At 45.1% G+C, this 16870-nt stretch overlaps 1 protein-coding gene and 1 long non-coding RNA gene across 2 annotated transcripts in view; one reads left to right on the top strand and one right to left on the bottom strand.

Annotated features, from left to right (window-relative positions):
• PARVA (parvin alpha) overlaps positions 1-10484 on the bottom strand; it is a 189426-nt gene extending 178942 nt beyond the window's left edge. Inside the window, exon 1 of the mRNA XM_021083311.2 lies at positions 10280-10484. Within this exon, the coding sequence (XP_020938970.2) occupies positions 10280-10415 (136 nt within the window). The 5' untranslated portion in view covers positions 10416-10484. The remainder of the gene's footprint in view (positions 1-10279) is intronic.
• LOC146405376 (uncharacterized) lies at positions 4212-9252 on the top strand. The gene is made up of 2 exons (XR_014837291.1): positions 4212-4277; positions 6313-9252. It is a non-coding gene; the product is annotated as an uncharacterized LOC146405376 (long non-coding RNA).
• Positions 10485-16870: the final 6386 nt, after the last annotated feature.

Raw genomic sequence — 16870 nt, forward strand, 5'->3', positions numbered from 1 at the left:
GGTTTTCACATTTTTTAAGTGCCTGGAAAAGAACAAAAGAAGGATATTTTGTGACACATGAAAATGATGTGAAATTCAAATGCCAGTCTCCATAACTATAGTTTTATTAGAATTTAGCCACACTTGTTCATTTACCTATCATCTGTGGCCACAAGGGGAGGGCCAAGTAGAGGCCAGAGACCCAGCAAAGTCTAAAATAGTTACTATCTGCCTTTTCAGAAAAAGTTGCTGACCTCTGAAACACAGGAGGATGGCAACCATTTTCATGTTAGGCAGCTGCCGGAATAGTGGAAGAGTAAAAACAAATTTGGGCAAATGGGACAAATAATAATTCCATCATGGACATGTTGAGTTTGAGGGTCCTGTGACACATCCAGAACAGTGGAGAGTTGTATCTGGAGACAGGAGAAAGATATGGACTTGAGGCATGCATTGGGGAACCACTGATGGGTCACTGAAGCCACAGGCATAGGTGAGATAATCCACAGAAGGGAAAACCAAAAGAGAGGGCAAAGCAGGTGAAGTCAGGACATGCTACTGAAAGGTCAGCAGATAGAAAAGCCCCAAGAACGAGCCCCCCGCCAAAAAAAATAGAGAGACAGGGAACCATTCAGTGTGGTTAAGGTCAAGGGAGAATAGAATTTTAAGGACAAGAAAAAGTTGAATAATTCAAACACCAAGAGCCCGTGTGGGATGAGGATTAAAAAAGAGACAGTGGATTCTGGAGATGCTGACCAGTGAAGGGTGGATCATAGGAACAGGATAAATTGGAGAATTGACTTCCGGGAGTCCACACTCTTGCGGGTTCCCTCCTAGCACATCGGCCACTCCTTTCCAGCCTTTCACCGGTTCCTCCTCATCTCCCAACTTTTAAATGTTAGAGAGTCCTTGGATCTCATCTATGTCCTATGCTCCTTTTATTTGTTTGTTTTTGTCTTTTTGCCTTTTCTTGAGCTGCTCCTGCGGCATATAGAGGTTCCCAGGCTAGGGGTCCAATTGGAGCTGTAGCCGCCGGCCTACACCACAGCCACAGCAACGTGGGATCCGAGCCGCGTCTGCAACCTACACCACAGCTCATGGCAATGCCGGATCTTTAACCTACTGAGTAAGGCCAGGGATCGAACCCGCAACCTCATGGTTTCCAGTAAGATTCATTAACCACTGTGCCACAACGGGAACTCCCTATGCTCCTTCCCTGATGCTCCCATTCAGTCTCATGGCTTTAAATACACCTACAGACAGAGGTGTCTCCAGCCTAGAGCCCTCCCTGGAGCTGGATGCCTAGAACCAAATGCTAACTCAATATGGCCCCTGGGAAGTCTAGAAGGTACCTCTAACCAAATGGGTCAAAAACAGAGTGTTGCTCTCTCTCTCCCTACACCAGTTCTTCCTGCAGAACTCTCCAACTCATCTCACATAAGTTATATTTTCCAGCTGTTCAAACCCAAACCCTAAAGTCATCTTGTTTCTATTTTTCACCTTCCAGTTAACCATTCAATAAATCCTCTCGACTATCTCTTCAAACTTTATCCAGAATTGGATGCTCGCCCCTCCACTGCTACCACTCAGCTCTGGATGCCCACCATCTCTCACCTGGATCATTAAAGTGACCCCCTCACTCATCTTCCACCCCTGCCCTGCCCCCCTCAGTCACTGACCATCATCAGAGCAATCCTGTTAGTACAGAAGCATGATCATGTCATTTCTTCATGCAAAACCCTCCAAACCCTTCCAATGTGACCCACTGTATAAAGTTCGCTTTTAAAAGAAAATTTATAAACGTGGATCCTTTAGAATTATTGCACTGAATAAGTAAACGACAAAAGGGAAATTGCACAATTTTTAAATTTTCTAATAGTTTGCATATGCTTACTATGTTCCTCTTTTGGTGTAAACTAAGGTACATGCCATGAGATGCACTTTTTTTTTTTTTTTTTTTTGGTCTTTTTGCCTTTTCTAGGGCTGCTCCCGTGGCACATGGAGGTTCCCAGGCTAGGGGTCTAATCTGAGCTGTTGCTGTCGGCCTACAGCACAGCCACAGCAACACAGGATCCAAGCCTCATCTGCAGCCTACACCACAGCTCACGGCAACGCCAGATCCTTAACCCACTGAGCAAGGCCAGGGATCAAACCGCAACCTCATGGTTCCTAGTCGGATTTGTTAACCACTGTGCCATGATGGGAACTCCAATGAGATGTACTTCTAATCACGAAAAAGAACATGAAGTAATACATTCATGAACTGCATATTCAAGAACGGGGAATAGGTTTTAAGAAGTGTTAAAAATAAAACAATCCCGGAGTTCCCGTCGTGGCGCAGTGGTTAACGAATCCGACTAGGAACCATGAGGTTGCGGGTTCGGTCCCTGCCCTTGCTCAGTGGGTTATGGATCCGGCGTTGCCGTGAGCTGTGGTGTAGGTTGCAGACACGGCTCGGATCCTGCGTTGCTGTGGCTCTGGCGTAAACTGGCAGCTATAGCTCCGATTAGACCCCTAGCCTGGGAACCTCCATATGCCACGAGAGCGGCCCAAGAAATGGCAAAAAGACAAAAAATAAAAAAATAAAATAAAACAATCCCAAGATATTGTCACCTGCTTCCAGGACAGTAAACCAAGAATGAACCATATTTTCACGCCTTCTAGGAATGTGACCTTAAACCAATCACTGGGAAATTTCCTGCACAAAACACTGAGGTAATAATCTACTGCATAAGACTTTTGCCCTTCTTCCCCCCAAAAAGGTAATCTTGCCCCACACAACTTTTTCTTTTACTAATAACTTAATTAGGGGTTCCCGTCATGGCTCAATGGTTAATGAACCCAACTAGTATCCATGAGGACACAGGTTCAATTCCCGGCCTCGCTCAGTGGGTTAAGGATCTGGGGTTGCCATGAGCTGTGGTACAGGTCGCAGATGCGGCCTGGATCCCATGCTGCTGTGGTTGTGGTGTAGGCCGGCAGCTACAGCTCTGATTCGACCCCTAGCCTGGGAACCTCCATATGCCATGGGTATGGCCCCAAAAAACAGATAGATAGATAGATAGATAGATAGATAGATAGATAGATAGATAGATAGATAGACAGATAAATAGATAAACTTAATTAGTAAAGGTCCCAGGCTTACAATGGCCTCTAGGTATCTACACAGCCTGTCCCCACCCTCAATCTAAGTACCCCTGAGACCTCACCACCTTCCACAATTGTCCTCAACACACCAGGCCCACTTCTGCTTCACGGGTCTTTGAATCAGCCATCACCTCTGCCTGCACGGTTCATCTCCAAATACACAGATGGGGCACCCCTCCCTCCCTTGGGTCTTTATTCAAGTAAATCCTTCTCAGTGAGGCCTCCCCTAGCCACCCTATTTAAAACAGCCAACCACCCCCATCCCTCACCCCACACGCATTTCCCCTTTTCCTCCTTTATTTCACACTGAAGGATTTGCTACCACTCGAACAGCATACATGTAATTTACCCTTTTATCTGGTTTGTGATCTGTCTCCCTTACTGGAAGGTAAGCTCACAAAGGGAGAGTTTTTTTGTGTTGTTGTTGTTGTTGTTGCTTTAAGGGTCACACTGGTGGCACATAGAAGTTCCCAGGCTAGGGACTGAATCCAAGCTAGCTGCCAGCCTATGCCACAGCCACAGCAATGCCAGATCCGAGTCTTGTCTGCAACCTACACCACAGCTCACGGCAACCCCAGATCCTTAACCCACTGAGTGAGGCCAGGGATCGAACCTGCGTCCTCATGGGTACTAGCTGGGTTCGTCTCCCCTGAGCCACGAAGGGTGAGATTTTTGTCTATTTTTTCCCGGCCATGTGCCGACACCCAGTGCAATGCCTGGCACACAGCAGGCACTCATTTACTGGTGAAAGAATGAGAATAGTGAATCGGGAAGTGACTAGGAGCTAAGAAAGGGGAAGCCAGTGCAGACAACTCTTCCAAGTCCTCTGGTGAGTAGCTAATGGAAAACCATCATCAAGAGATTGTCTACAAAGGGGAAAGACTTGAGCACGTTTGCAGATGTCAGAGGGACAGAGAAGCATGAAAAAGACTGGGGATTTGGGCAAAAGGATACTAGCTGCACCAAGGCTGGGTAGAAGTGGAACTGAGGGGTCTCATGAACAAGGAGACAGGAAGTGAAAAGGACAGGTATCAATACCTTGGGGGGTGGGGGTTGGAGAAAATTTAACCAAGTTCATACCTGGATTTTTTTTTTATTTTTTTTTTTATTTTTTTTTGGTTTTTTCAGGCCCACACCCGTGGCATCTGGAGGTTCCCAGGTTAGGGGTCATATCGGAGCTGTAGCTGCCGGCCTATGCTATAGCCACAGCAATGCAGGATCTGAGCCATGTCTGTGACTTACACCACAGCTCACGGCAACACCGGATCCTTAACCCATTGAGAAGGCCAGGGATGGAACCTGTGTCTTCATGGATGCTAGTCTGATTCGTTAACCACTGAGCCACGATGGGAACTCCTATACCTGGCATTTAATTTTCCACTTTAAGGTCTAGGGAAGAGCTTGAGTGCTAAGGGTTTAAACAAGGCAGGTTGGAAAATGAGGATGCAAGCTGATTAGGAGAGAAGAACTGCTTAACAATGGTCACTCTAGAAACCACACACCTATTGCAGAGTTTGGAGATTTTCCCCAGTTACACTGGACAGCCAAAGAGACTCAAAATGGTATAATTCAGGCAGCAGACAAAATGTAAAACTCAGAGGAATAATAAATACATGGGTAGAACACAAGAATAACCACTGCTGTGGGCTTAATGCATGGTACCTTCAGCTGGCAGATGCAACTCAAGATGGTATTCCTGGAAAGAGCAGGTCTTGAGGACAGATCTGGAGGAAGCAAAGTGAAAAGTGGCCCTTGCAAGTAGACTCTGAAAGGCTAGCCTAAGAATCTGCACAGAAGGGTCATGTACAGCATCAATGGGAACTGGAAACCCCAAAAGAGAAGATCCACAGAGGAAAACCAAAAGCCACGCAGCCACAGCTCATGAGAATGGGCCTAGATATTTTCAAATGCTGCAAGGTGACATCTTGGGAAACAGGATGATCTGACCTGCAAAGAAAGATCCCTACTTTCCAAAACCACCAAAATGTGCTGCACAGATTTCATATAGTTTATGAGTTACTAAGCTATGTGCAGAGTCTGTGGAGACTTCTTGCAGTCTGTAATGAAAAGACTATTTCAAATTTTAAAGACTATTTCAAATTGAACTCTCAGGGAGTTCCCATCACGGCTCAGTGGAAAGGAATCTGACAAGCATCCTTGAGGACACTGGTTCAATCCCTGGCCTCGCTCAGTAGGTTAAGGATCTGGCATTACTGTGAGCTGTGGTGTACGTCACAAAAACAGCTCTGATCCTGCGTTGCTGTGGCTGTGGTGTAGGCCAGCAGCTATAGCTTTGATTAGACCCCTAGCCTGGGAACCTCCATGTGCCATGGGTGCGGCCCTAAAAAGACAAAAAAATAAAATAAAATTGAACTGTCGATTTTAATAGCCATCATTATTTTGCTATGCCTTACATATTAGAAACTTTGTCTAAACCTCACAGCCTCCATGTAAAGAAGGAATTTTTTTATTCCCATTTTATGGATGAAAAATCAGAGGCTTTGAAGTTTTAAGGAATTTGTCATAGTGATAAGGAACTTGTTAATAGCAATAATAAGAACCAGACCAGAAATCAAACCCAAATTTATCTGGCCCCAAAGACCATGCTTTTAGCCTCTATTTTCTCTTTCCTCCTTCATGCTGCTTTTTTATGAAAACATAGGAATGATTATTAGTTTTACTACATTCTAAAGGGACTTACATGGAGTTCCCATTGTGGCACAGTGGAAATGAATCCGACTAGGTTTCAGGTTCAAATCCTGACCTCACTCAGTGGGTTAAGGATCCGGCGTTGCCGTGAGCTGTGGTGTAGGTTGAAGACACGGCTTGGATCTGGCGTTGCTGTGGCTGCGGTGTAGCCCGGCAGCTGTAGCTCCAATTCCACCCCTAGTCTGGGAACCTCCGCATGCTGTGGGCGTGGCCCTAAAAAGACAAATAAATAAATAAATAATAAAAGGACTTAGTCATTCTACAATGTACATAGTAGGTTTTCTTAGGAAAATATATTTTTAATGTGAAATTATTGACCTAAATCTTCTAACTCACATGGGTCTGGCTGTGGGACATATCAGGTATCAAATGAATGAATGGGAGTCCTTGGGCCCAGGAGAATTCAACGCTGAAGCACTGGGGTAATTTGTATATAGACCAATGTCCATGATCTTGAGGAATCGTGAAGAATGGGAGGTTCTAGAACACAGAGGAACCATGGAAGAGGGTAGTTTCTGCAAAGCACAGAGCTGTGAGTTTATGCGGGATCCAGAGTAAGACTTCGCTTCTTGCTACTAAAGTGATGGTTAGTGGATCCTTGACTGGGAAAGTACTGATCACTGAGACCCAGCACCTGCTCACCGAGAGCAGGTCATTTCAGACCAACCCCACTTCTCTCTTTAACTTTGTAGAACCACCATGTGCAGCGGCAAGCAGCTGGAGCTGGGTGATGGCGGCCCCTTGAGAAGAAGCACGTGCTCTTATCATTCATCCCCTTACATTCCCTGGATTGGCTAATAGACTGAATGTCAGAATCAGGATTTGACAGTTAAGCATAACAAGGACAAAAATAAGATCTTGCACTTTGGTTTCAAAAACCCAATTGAGCAAATTCAAGATAGGCAAGGGAATGATTTAGGTGCAACACACATTAAAATGTCTTTGAGTAAGCTGATAATGAGCTCAACGAGAGATAATGTGTGATGCTGTGGGCAGAATGAAGAAAAGTAGCCTCAGCTGCATTAATGGCGGTGTCTAAGCTAGAACAGAGAAGGTGACAGCCCTGAGCTAATGGACTGGTCCACTATCATACCATGTTGACTTCTGGGCAGCTCACTTTGAGGGAATCTGCTAGTTATTCTCCATTGTTCCACACTGATCCCATTCTGACCTATTCGCTGCACTGCTCCTAAGGGAGCTGACCCCTGTGCATTGCATCACCTAGATTCCTTTGCTCTGGTGACGTCCCACTGGGCTGAGCCAATGGGAAGTACCAGCAAGAGATTCAAGGGCAAGAAGAGAAAGAATATGCAGAGTATCTCTAGTGCCACTGTCTCCCTGCTCCATCTCCATATTTCTGATGGTTGCTGTGTCCCATTACAGCTACAATTCCTGTCAAAAACCCCCTGCTTCCCCAGCTCCAGCTCTCACTGGGTACCAGTTTGCTCCCCTTGTCCCTTCTACCTTAGGGGTGGTAACTGCTTCCCCCTGTTGGTAACTTCTAGGTGCCTCAGCATCCTCCTAGGTTCCCTTCATCCTTGCCCACACCTCCGTAAATAATCCCTTTACTACATTAGTTGCAAAATCCCAACTAACTTGTCCTTCTGTTTCCTGCAGGAACCCTGACTACAACTAAAAAGACAGGATACCAAAGGCCATGAAGCCATCTACAAGAACCAGTTATAGGAAGAGAAGATGTTTGGACTGGTCAAGGGACTTCACAAAATATACTGGTCCACTTGGAACAAGAGAAGAGCCACCATCCCACTCATTCTCCTGGCTGCATGAACCCAATGGTAGAAGATACAGAGAGGCCAACTTTGGACTCAATATAAAGTAATCTTTTCCAAAGAGTTGGCAAAATAGGGTGAGGGTTTCTGGTAGGTGGCAAGTTTCAGTAATTCTGAGATGCCCAGTCTTAAGCTAGAGAGCCCACCAGGAACACTATAGGAAGTCCATAGGAAATACTGGGCACAGCCCAGAAAAAAGTTACAGGCATAGACTAGAATAGGACTCTCCAAGCCAGGATTTCACCTCTTGTTACCAACTGCACACTACACAGACAATGGTTTACCAAAATATCCACAATGGGGGGAAACATTTTTGAGAATGTGTTTTTTTTATTTATTTATTATGGAAGCACCTGCAGCATATGAAATTTCCCAGGCTAGGGGTAGAATCGGAGCTGCAGCTGAGGCTCCGCCACAGCCATGGCAACACTGGATTCAAGTCGCATCTGCAACCTGTGCTGCAGTTTGCACCAATGCCATATCCTTAACCAAATGAGCAAGGCCAGGGATAGAACCCACATCCTCACTGAAGACAGCAGTGGGTTCTTAACCCGCTGAGCCACAGTGGAAACTCTTCAGGAATGTGTTTTGCTGCTTCTGGGTTCAATATACAGGATAGTTCTCTGTGTCAAGTTCGATCATTCTCAACACAGTTCTTTTTCATGCTTTAAGATAACTCAGGAACATAAAACTTATTTCACATCTCGGCATCGCAACCTTCCAAATATTTATTCCCAAACCGCTGAAGAATCTAAAAAAACAGATTTTTTTTTAACTAAGCAACTCTACACACCAATCACTAGACCTTTTGCAAAAAACTGTCACCTCATTATTCAACATAAAAATTTGGATGCTACAAATAATGTTGGAGAGGATGTGAAGAAAAGGAAACCCTCGCACACTACTGGTGGAAATGCAAATTGGCACAGCTACTTTGGAAAACAGTATGGAGATTCCTTAAAAAACTAAAAATAGAACTATTATATGATCCAGCAATTCCACTCCTAAAGTACATCTGCAAAAGATGAAAACTAATTCAAAAAAATCATGCACCCCAATGTTCGTAGCAGCACTATTACAATAGCCACAATGTGAAAGCTGCCCTAATGCCCCTCAACAGACGAATGGATTAAGAGGATGTGGCATACATATTTACATAATATGGAACACTACTGAGCCACAAAAAAGAATGAAATATTGCCATTTGCAGCAATGTGAATGGACCTAGAGAATATTATGCTTAGTGAAGTAAGCCAAAGGCAAATATAGTATGATTTCAATTACATGCGGAATCTAGAAAATAACACAAATGAATGGAATATGCAAAACAGAAACAGGCTCACAGATATAGAACACAAACTTGTGACTAGGAGTCTGGAGTTAATACATGCAAACTATTGCATTTGGAGTGGATAAGCAATGAGATCCTGCTGTGTAACACTGGGAACTATATCTAGTCACTTATGGAGCATGATGTAGGGTAATGTGAGAAAAAGAATCTCTCTATGTATGTGTGTGTGTGTGTGTGTGACTGGGTCACTTTGCTGTATGTAGAAATTGACGGAACACTGTAAACCAACTATAATGGAAAAAAATAAAAATCACTGAAAAAAAAAAAAGATGAAGATAACACACTTGTGGTTACCAAAGAGAAGAGGGAAGGAGGGAGGGGCAAATTGAGGGTATGGGTTTAACAGAATATGGGATTTATATAGAGAGTAGGTAAGCAACAAGGATATACTGTATAGCACAGGGAATTATATCCAGTATCTTGTAATAACCTACAAGGGAATATAATCTGAAAAAACAGCAAGTCACTATGCTAACCTGAAACTAATACAATATTGTAAATCAACTAAAAAAAAAAAATCAAACAAACAGGATGCAAAATCTGCCCATGGGACATGGTCCTGGAAAAAAATGAGATCGCCTCAATTCACCCTGGTGGGAAAAAGGAAATGGTTTTTGCAAGGGCCCTTAATTCCTGAGTTCACAAAAAGGTCACAGCCCAGGATGCTTCTGTTGTGTGTTTAATCGAGGTTTTCGTCTTGAGTGCAACTTTATCATTTATCACGCGGCGGGACCACTAGGACAGCCAGATTTCCACTCATTCATTCAACAAACATTTGGTGTCGAGATCTACCCAACAGAGCCCTGGGGATGGACAAAAGATCCAGAGACCAACGTTGCATCCGCACACTTCAGCAGGTCTAGCAAATGATCTGATTTCAAAGACCAATGAAGGCAAAGAGTGAGAGTGACGGCGCCCAGAAAAGTTGCAGCAGAAACTTGGAAGTGCCAGCCTTCAGCGCGGAGAAGGCGGGGACTTGAGGCCTAAGAGAAGACGCCGCCTCCGGGCTGGCGGGCCCTGCCACCTCCTCGGCCCCCGGCCCAGCGCAGGCGTCGCCTGATCCCAGGCCCGGGCGGCCCTATCCGATCGCCTCGGCTCCCCAGAGGGCAGCGCCCCTGGAGCTCGGAACAGGGCGGGCACTAGGCCCGTCCCCCCGGGATGTTCCCGCGCAGCGCGCGCGCCCGCGCCGCCGCTCCCCCCACCCCCAGAGCCGGGCACCCGCGGCGCGCTCCCGCCCAGCCCCGGGAGCCCCGGCCCGTCGGCCCCCCAGCCCCTGCGGCTCGCTGGCCGGGGCCGCACTTACCCTCCTTTGCTTTCTTTCTCCGGGCTAGAGTCCCTCCGAGTTTCCCCAAGAAGGAGTCGTCTTTCTTCCGGGATGGGGGCGATTTGGGAGTGGGGGACTTGGGGACAGACGGCGACTTCTGCGGGGAGGTGGCCATGGCGGCGGAGCGGACAGCCGCGGGCCGGTCGGGACGCGGAGCTGGCGCTTGGGCGGACGCGGCGGGACTGAGGCTGCGGCTTTCCAAACGGAAGCGGAATTATTCCAAGCATTTGAGGCAGCTCACGCTCGCCTTTCCCTTCCCTCTCTCCCTCCCTCGCGCCGCCCTCCGCCCTGCAAGGAGCTGCGCGCTCCGGACCGGCGCCCCGCCGGTGCCGGGGCTGGAAAGATGCCCCAGATCTCCCTCATGCTGGACGTGAGGCCTTATCTGTTTCTGTGTGTGCGACCCTCCAACCTGAGAGCCCCGGAGCCTGGAGGCTGCACTTCCCCTGGCTCCGCATCCAGCACAGTTCCTCGCTCTAATCCCGGGTTCCGTGATTGCTGAACCGAACCCACATGCTACTCTGTCTCCTGATGGCTTGGTCCGCCTGCTTGGTGAGGAGCTCGCTCTTCCTTTGCATTTTTAACCGTGCAGTTATGAGGCCCGTGTCTTGTGCCCACGAAAGAGAGTCAACCAGCTCGGGAAGAAATAATTAGCGTGAACTAAAATGTGTTCGAGCCCTACCAACTGGGCACATCCAACTGCTCCTGCACTGATCCATGGCTGGCAATCTCCTTCACCCCACAACAAAAAATGAGCAGTTTGAAGTTCAGGCGCTCGGACCAAGACCTCTTCTTAAGAGAGAGCCTTGTTTCTAGCAGCTCAAGGGCTTGTATAAAGGAGGATCCCAAATGCAGGCGGAAATGTGAATGGGAAGGAAGGGTCATGGGTTCCTATAAGACCTGCCCAACCCCACCTCAACTTACCTTGCCTAAATAAAAGCAACAGATGGACATCCACACTCAGTGAGATAAGAGGAGTGGCAGAAATGCTATCATTGCAAGGACTGAGGCTGGAAATGACTAAAGGCGCGTTTTATTGTGCCTGGCTGCTTGCTGTTCTCACTTGGGCTCTTTTTGCTCCCTTGGATTCCCCCTCGGACTCTCCCTCTCCTCCTTACCCCTCATGGCTTGCAGTCTCTCTCTGTCTCTTACAACCCCTTGGCAACTGTGTTTCCTCCAAGTAGCTACAGCTGATTGACCTTGAGTGATCACCTGACCCAAAGGGCCCTAATGCTTGATTGGAGAGCAGCCAATCAGATAGTCTCCATCAAGATTCTGAACTAAGCTGGAGATGGTTGTCAGAAGTCCAGCACTTAGTGATGATTATGCAGACTCAAAGTGGGGTGGAGGGTGGGGGGGTCCATTTTTAGCCACAGGCCCACTAGTAATAGAGAAACAAAACAATGGAGCAGACAGGAGTGCTCAAAAAGCATTGTGGTCTGGGACTTCCCATCCTCTGTTGCTGCAGGGGCAACGAATATGACTAGGAACCATGAGGTTGAGGGTTCTATCTCTGGCCTCACTCAGTGGTTTAAGGATCCGGCGTTGCCATGAACTGTGGTGTAGATTGAAGACGTGGCTCAGACCCCACACTGCTGTGGCTGTGGCGTAGGCTGGCAGCTACAGCTCTGATTGGACCCCTAGCCTGGGAACCTCCATATGCTGCAGGTCTGATCCTGAAAAGCAAAAAAAAAAAAAAAAAAAGGCATTGTGGTCTGAGTAATGAAAAATCATGGGGGCAGCTGCCTGAAACTTGAACCTCGAACCTCTTCCCAGTGCCCCACTTGCAGTTCTCCCAGGGACCAGCTCTGCTTCCTTTCTGGGACACATTTCTAGTTCCCATTCCTAGTTCCTAAAGCCTTGTAATAATCCATCCATCTGCCTTTACTTGAGCCAGTCAGCCAACTAACAAGCAACAATTCCTGTGAATATACACTTAACGAGATGGTCAGTAGGCTCTCAGCAGATATGTGTTCATCTTATCTTTGCTTAAGAGTCATAATTTTACCTTTTAAAGTATATATATAATTTAGCTAGTTATATTCTTAATAGAAAGCAAAGAACTCATGATGACTAGAATTTTCACAGCAGGTTGCAATTAACATCCCCTCCCACCACCACCACCCTGATAAACTTTAAAGGGATGTTGAGGAGTTCCTGTTGTGAAAAAATCCGACTATGAACCAAGAGGTTGTGGGTTCCATCCCTGGCCTCGCTCAGTGGGTTAAGGATCTGGCGTTGCCATGAGCTGTGGTGTAGGTCGCAGATGCAGCTCTGATCTCGAGTTGGGTAGCTCCGGTTGGACCCCCAGCCTGTGAACCTCCGTGTGCCACAGGTGCGGCCCTAAAAAGCAAAAAAAAAAAAAAAAAAAAAAAAAAAAAAAAAAAAGTAAGATGTTGAGATGCCAAAATTGAATTGTATTTTGATTACATCATTATCATTCTTGTTCAGGATATTGTGTACCTAGGAACATCTCCAAAATCTGATCCCCACCCTCAGAACTCTTACTGGGGAATCTCGAGATACACAGCTCAAGAGCTATGTGATCTCAGGCACGTTTACTCCCATTTTTGAGTCTCTGTTTCTTCATCTACAGAAAGAAGTGGAGAAGCATAAGGGCTCTCAAGCCTGTTTGTGCTTCATGATCTCTTAGAGGGTGGGTTACAAAGATTCATGAGCCCCATCTCTAGAAATTCTGATTCAGTACATCTGACTTGAAACCAAGAGACAGGTATTTTTAAACAGGGATTCATTACATCAGGTGAGTTTGATGTGGCTGACTCATGCACAGAGGTTAAAGAACCTAGAACCACTTTCAGTTCTAACATTCTGTGGTTCTCTATTGTTCACCAATTGCTAACCTTCACAGGCAGGGTTTAGGCCCTAAAATGTGACATGGTCAAATTTATACATGGAGAACTCAAATTAATCATGCATGCTTTTGCATATACAACCCCCTTTGGTAATTCTGGTAATTCTAAAGTTTGAAAACTGAGCAAGCTGAAAAAGGAGGAACAAACAAAGCCAAGTCTTAATTGTTGGATGCTAGCTTCCAGGAAATACCAGCAGAGTAAACTGTGAAGAGGGCGAAGCTGAGTTTATTGTACGTCATGGTAGGGAGAGTCCTGCTTTGGCAGACTCTCACTAGCATCTTCAACTGGGGGAGGGCAAAGCAGGGATATTTATAAGGTTGTGGAATCTGGTTTAAGACAAGTCTTTCAGTGGAGGTGGTGCTTGATTAACTTTCACTAAGGATCGTGATATACTAGTTTAGGATGGGTGGATACAAGGCAAAACTTTCTAAGAGTCTTGGAGAGTAAATGGTCTTTAATGCTATCTACTGAAAAGTTTAAGGTACAGCAGATATTATCACAACATTGTAAACTGACTATACTTTAATAAAGCTAAAATGAAAAAAAAAAGTACAACCACTATGGAAAACAGTACAGAGGTACCTCAGAAAGCTACATATAGAACTACCATATGACCCAGCAATCCCACTCTTAGGCATATATCCTAACAAAACTTTCCTTGAAAAAGACATATGCACCCATATGTTCTTTGCAGCACTATTCACAATAGCCAAGACATGGAAACAACCGAAACATCCATTGACTGATGAATGTATAAAGAAGATGCAGTATACATACACAATGGACTACTACTCAGACTTAAAAAAGAACAAAATAATACCATTTGCAGCAACATGGATGCAACTAGAGATTCTCACACTAAGCAAAGTAAGTCCGAAAGAGAAAGACAAATACCATATGATATTGCATATCTGGAATCTAATATATGGCACCAATGAAACTTTCCACACAAAAGAAACTCATGGACTTGGAGAACAGACTTGTGGTTGCCAAGGCGGAAGGGGTGGGGAGTGGGATGGACTGGGAGTCTGGGATTAGTAGATGCAAACTATTGCCTTTGGAATGGATAAGCAATGAGATTCTGCTGTATAGCAGTGGGAACTATATCCAGTCACTTGTGATGGAGCATGATGGAGGATAATGGGAGAAAAAGAATGTATATATGTTTGGTGACTAGGTCACTTTGCTGTACAGTAAAAAACTGACAGAACACTGTAAACCAGCTATAATGGCAAAAATAAAAATCATTTAAAAAAAAAGAAAAGTTTAAGGGTTTTATATTCATTTCAATGAGACTTGGGCAGTTGAGGGGGTCGGGGGGTGGTTATCTTTCTGTGCAGCAGTTCTTTGGAATAGCTTAATTTATATTGATAAAGTCAGGGGACTGGTAAAGTCCCATTGGTGTGACAGCAACCTGTATGGGTGTGAATGGTTTCCAAGGTCTCAAAATTGTGCAGATGTCTTGTTATTCAAACTTTCCTGCCTCTAAGATAATTATCAGTCTCTCTTGAAGGGCCAAATGGAATGGAGGGTGAATTATAAATCAATGCTCTTCAAAGTGTAGTCTGAAGTGACAGAGATGGCGGGGTGATGAGAATAAGGCAGAATTAAGGGAGAAAAGAGTATGTGGGTTGGAGAGGTTGAGAAGGACTGGGGCTGCAAGGACACTCTCAGTGGAAGCCAGAGGTGCTTAAGCTCTCCTGGGGCAGGGGGTGGGGGTGGGGTACACCACACTCCCAAGAGTCAGAGCCAAGGCCACTGATTTATATGTGACAGTCACTGCACTGCTTAACCTCCAGCCAGTGGGATTTTTTTTAGAAAAAAAAAATTCCCCTCTTGCAATCGTAATTCATGCTTATTAAGGAAAAACCTGGGAATTTTAAAAAGAATGTTTGCCACCCAGATGTTGCCACCGTTCATCATTTCTGTGCATAGATTTTTGGTGTGCTCACATAGTTGTTATTCTACTGTATAATACAATCTTATGTCTCTTTTGTACTTAACATATGAATGTTTTTTCCATGTTATCTGTCTTAAACAGAAAAAAAAAAAAAAAACATGTAGTCTGGAAACCAGTACTGCTCTGCAAACTGCTATTCGTCCTGGATGATATAAATAGGGAAATAGAAAGTTTAGAAACCTTCATACAATTTAACAATTAAATTTTATATTTAGTATTCTTTTTATTGTATTTTACAAAAATATTACAATATTTTGTAAAATATTGTATTTTACAAAAATATGCCACAGGTGTGGCCAAAGAAAAGGCAAAAAGACCAAAAAAAAAAAAAAAATGAAATGCACTGTTCTAAATTGCTCTGGTTTGCTTACTGATGTTATATGCTTTCTTTTGATATTATGCTTTATGGTCCTTATGGATTTGAGTTGACTTGGTGTTTGTTCAAAGATTAAGTGAGATAATACATAGGAAAGCACTTTCTTTTTTTTTTTTTTTTTCCACCTTTTGTCTCTTTAGGGCTGCACTGCGGCATATGGAGGTTCCCAGGTCTAATCCGAGCTGTACCTGCTGGCCTACACCACAGCCACAGCAACAAGGCTCTGAGCCTTGTCTGCGACCTATACCACAGCTCATGGCAACGCCGGATCCTTAACCCACTTAGCGAGGCCAGGGCTCAAACCCGCAACCTCATGGTTGCTAGTCGGATTCGTTCCTGCTGAGCCACAATGGGAACTCCTAGGAAAGCACTTTGTATCAGGCCTGGCATAGTAGTAGACTGAATCTAAATCTAGCTTAATGTAATACATTGTTGAGAAGCAAAGAAGATCCACTAGCTCCTGCCAATCTAAATTGGAATTTACAATCATGGCCCCACTGACCAGGTGCCCCTCTCATGCTTGGTCATTGGTTTCATTTTACCCAGGGGTTTAGACGATAAGGACAGCTCATAAGTCACATGGGTGTTGCTCTAAGATACTGCTGAATCTCTAGGCTAGTCTCTCTTTGAAACCCAGACCTAAGCAAACTGCCCTGGGAGAGACTAACCCAGATTCCAGTCACGGCTCAGTGGCTGGGTGACCTTAGACAAATATCTGCCCTTTCTGTACTTTATTTTCCATCATCAATAAAGGGACACCAAGGTAGTTCCTAGTAACTGAACTAACCTTGTGATCAACAAGTTCAATTGAGGCTATACCCAACAAAATGAGTACATCTGGGCACTCAGACATGTTCCAGAAGATTCGTAGCAGCACCATTCAAATGATTATTAATACTTGAATCGATAGGTAAATTGTGATAGTCACACAATGGAATATTATACAGTGATGAGAACAAACAATTTATAAGCAGCAATAGGAATCTCTCTCACAAGATAATGTTGAGTGAAAAAATTCATACAAAAGAGTCTATACTATATCATTCTATTCACATATATTTCAAAAATAAGCCAGACTAGTCTCCGATGTTAGAGGTCAGTATACTTAGCCTTGGGAGGGGCCATAACTAGAACAGGGAGGTGGCAAGGTGTAGGGGGAGGTGTGAGAGAAGCTACTAGAGCTGGTCATGTTCCATTTCTTGATTTGGGTACAGGTTACATGGGTGTACCCATCATGGCTCAGAGGTAATGAACCTGAATAGTAACCATGAGGATATGTGTTCGATCCCTGGCCTCGCTCAGTAGGTTAAGGATCCAGCATTGCCGTGAGCTGTGGTCACAGCTCAGACCTGGCATGGCTGTGG

This window comes from Sus scrofa, chromosome 2, assembly GCF_054392235.1.
Source record: "Sus scrofa isolate SSC_HxYL_T2T_F1_AM1 chromosome 2, Sscrofa_HxYL_maternal_Yorkshire_Landrace_v2.0, whole genome shotgun sequence".
Lineage (NCBI taxonomy): Eukaryota > Metazoa > Chordata > Mammalia > Artiodactyla > Suidae > Sus > Sus scrofa.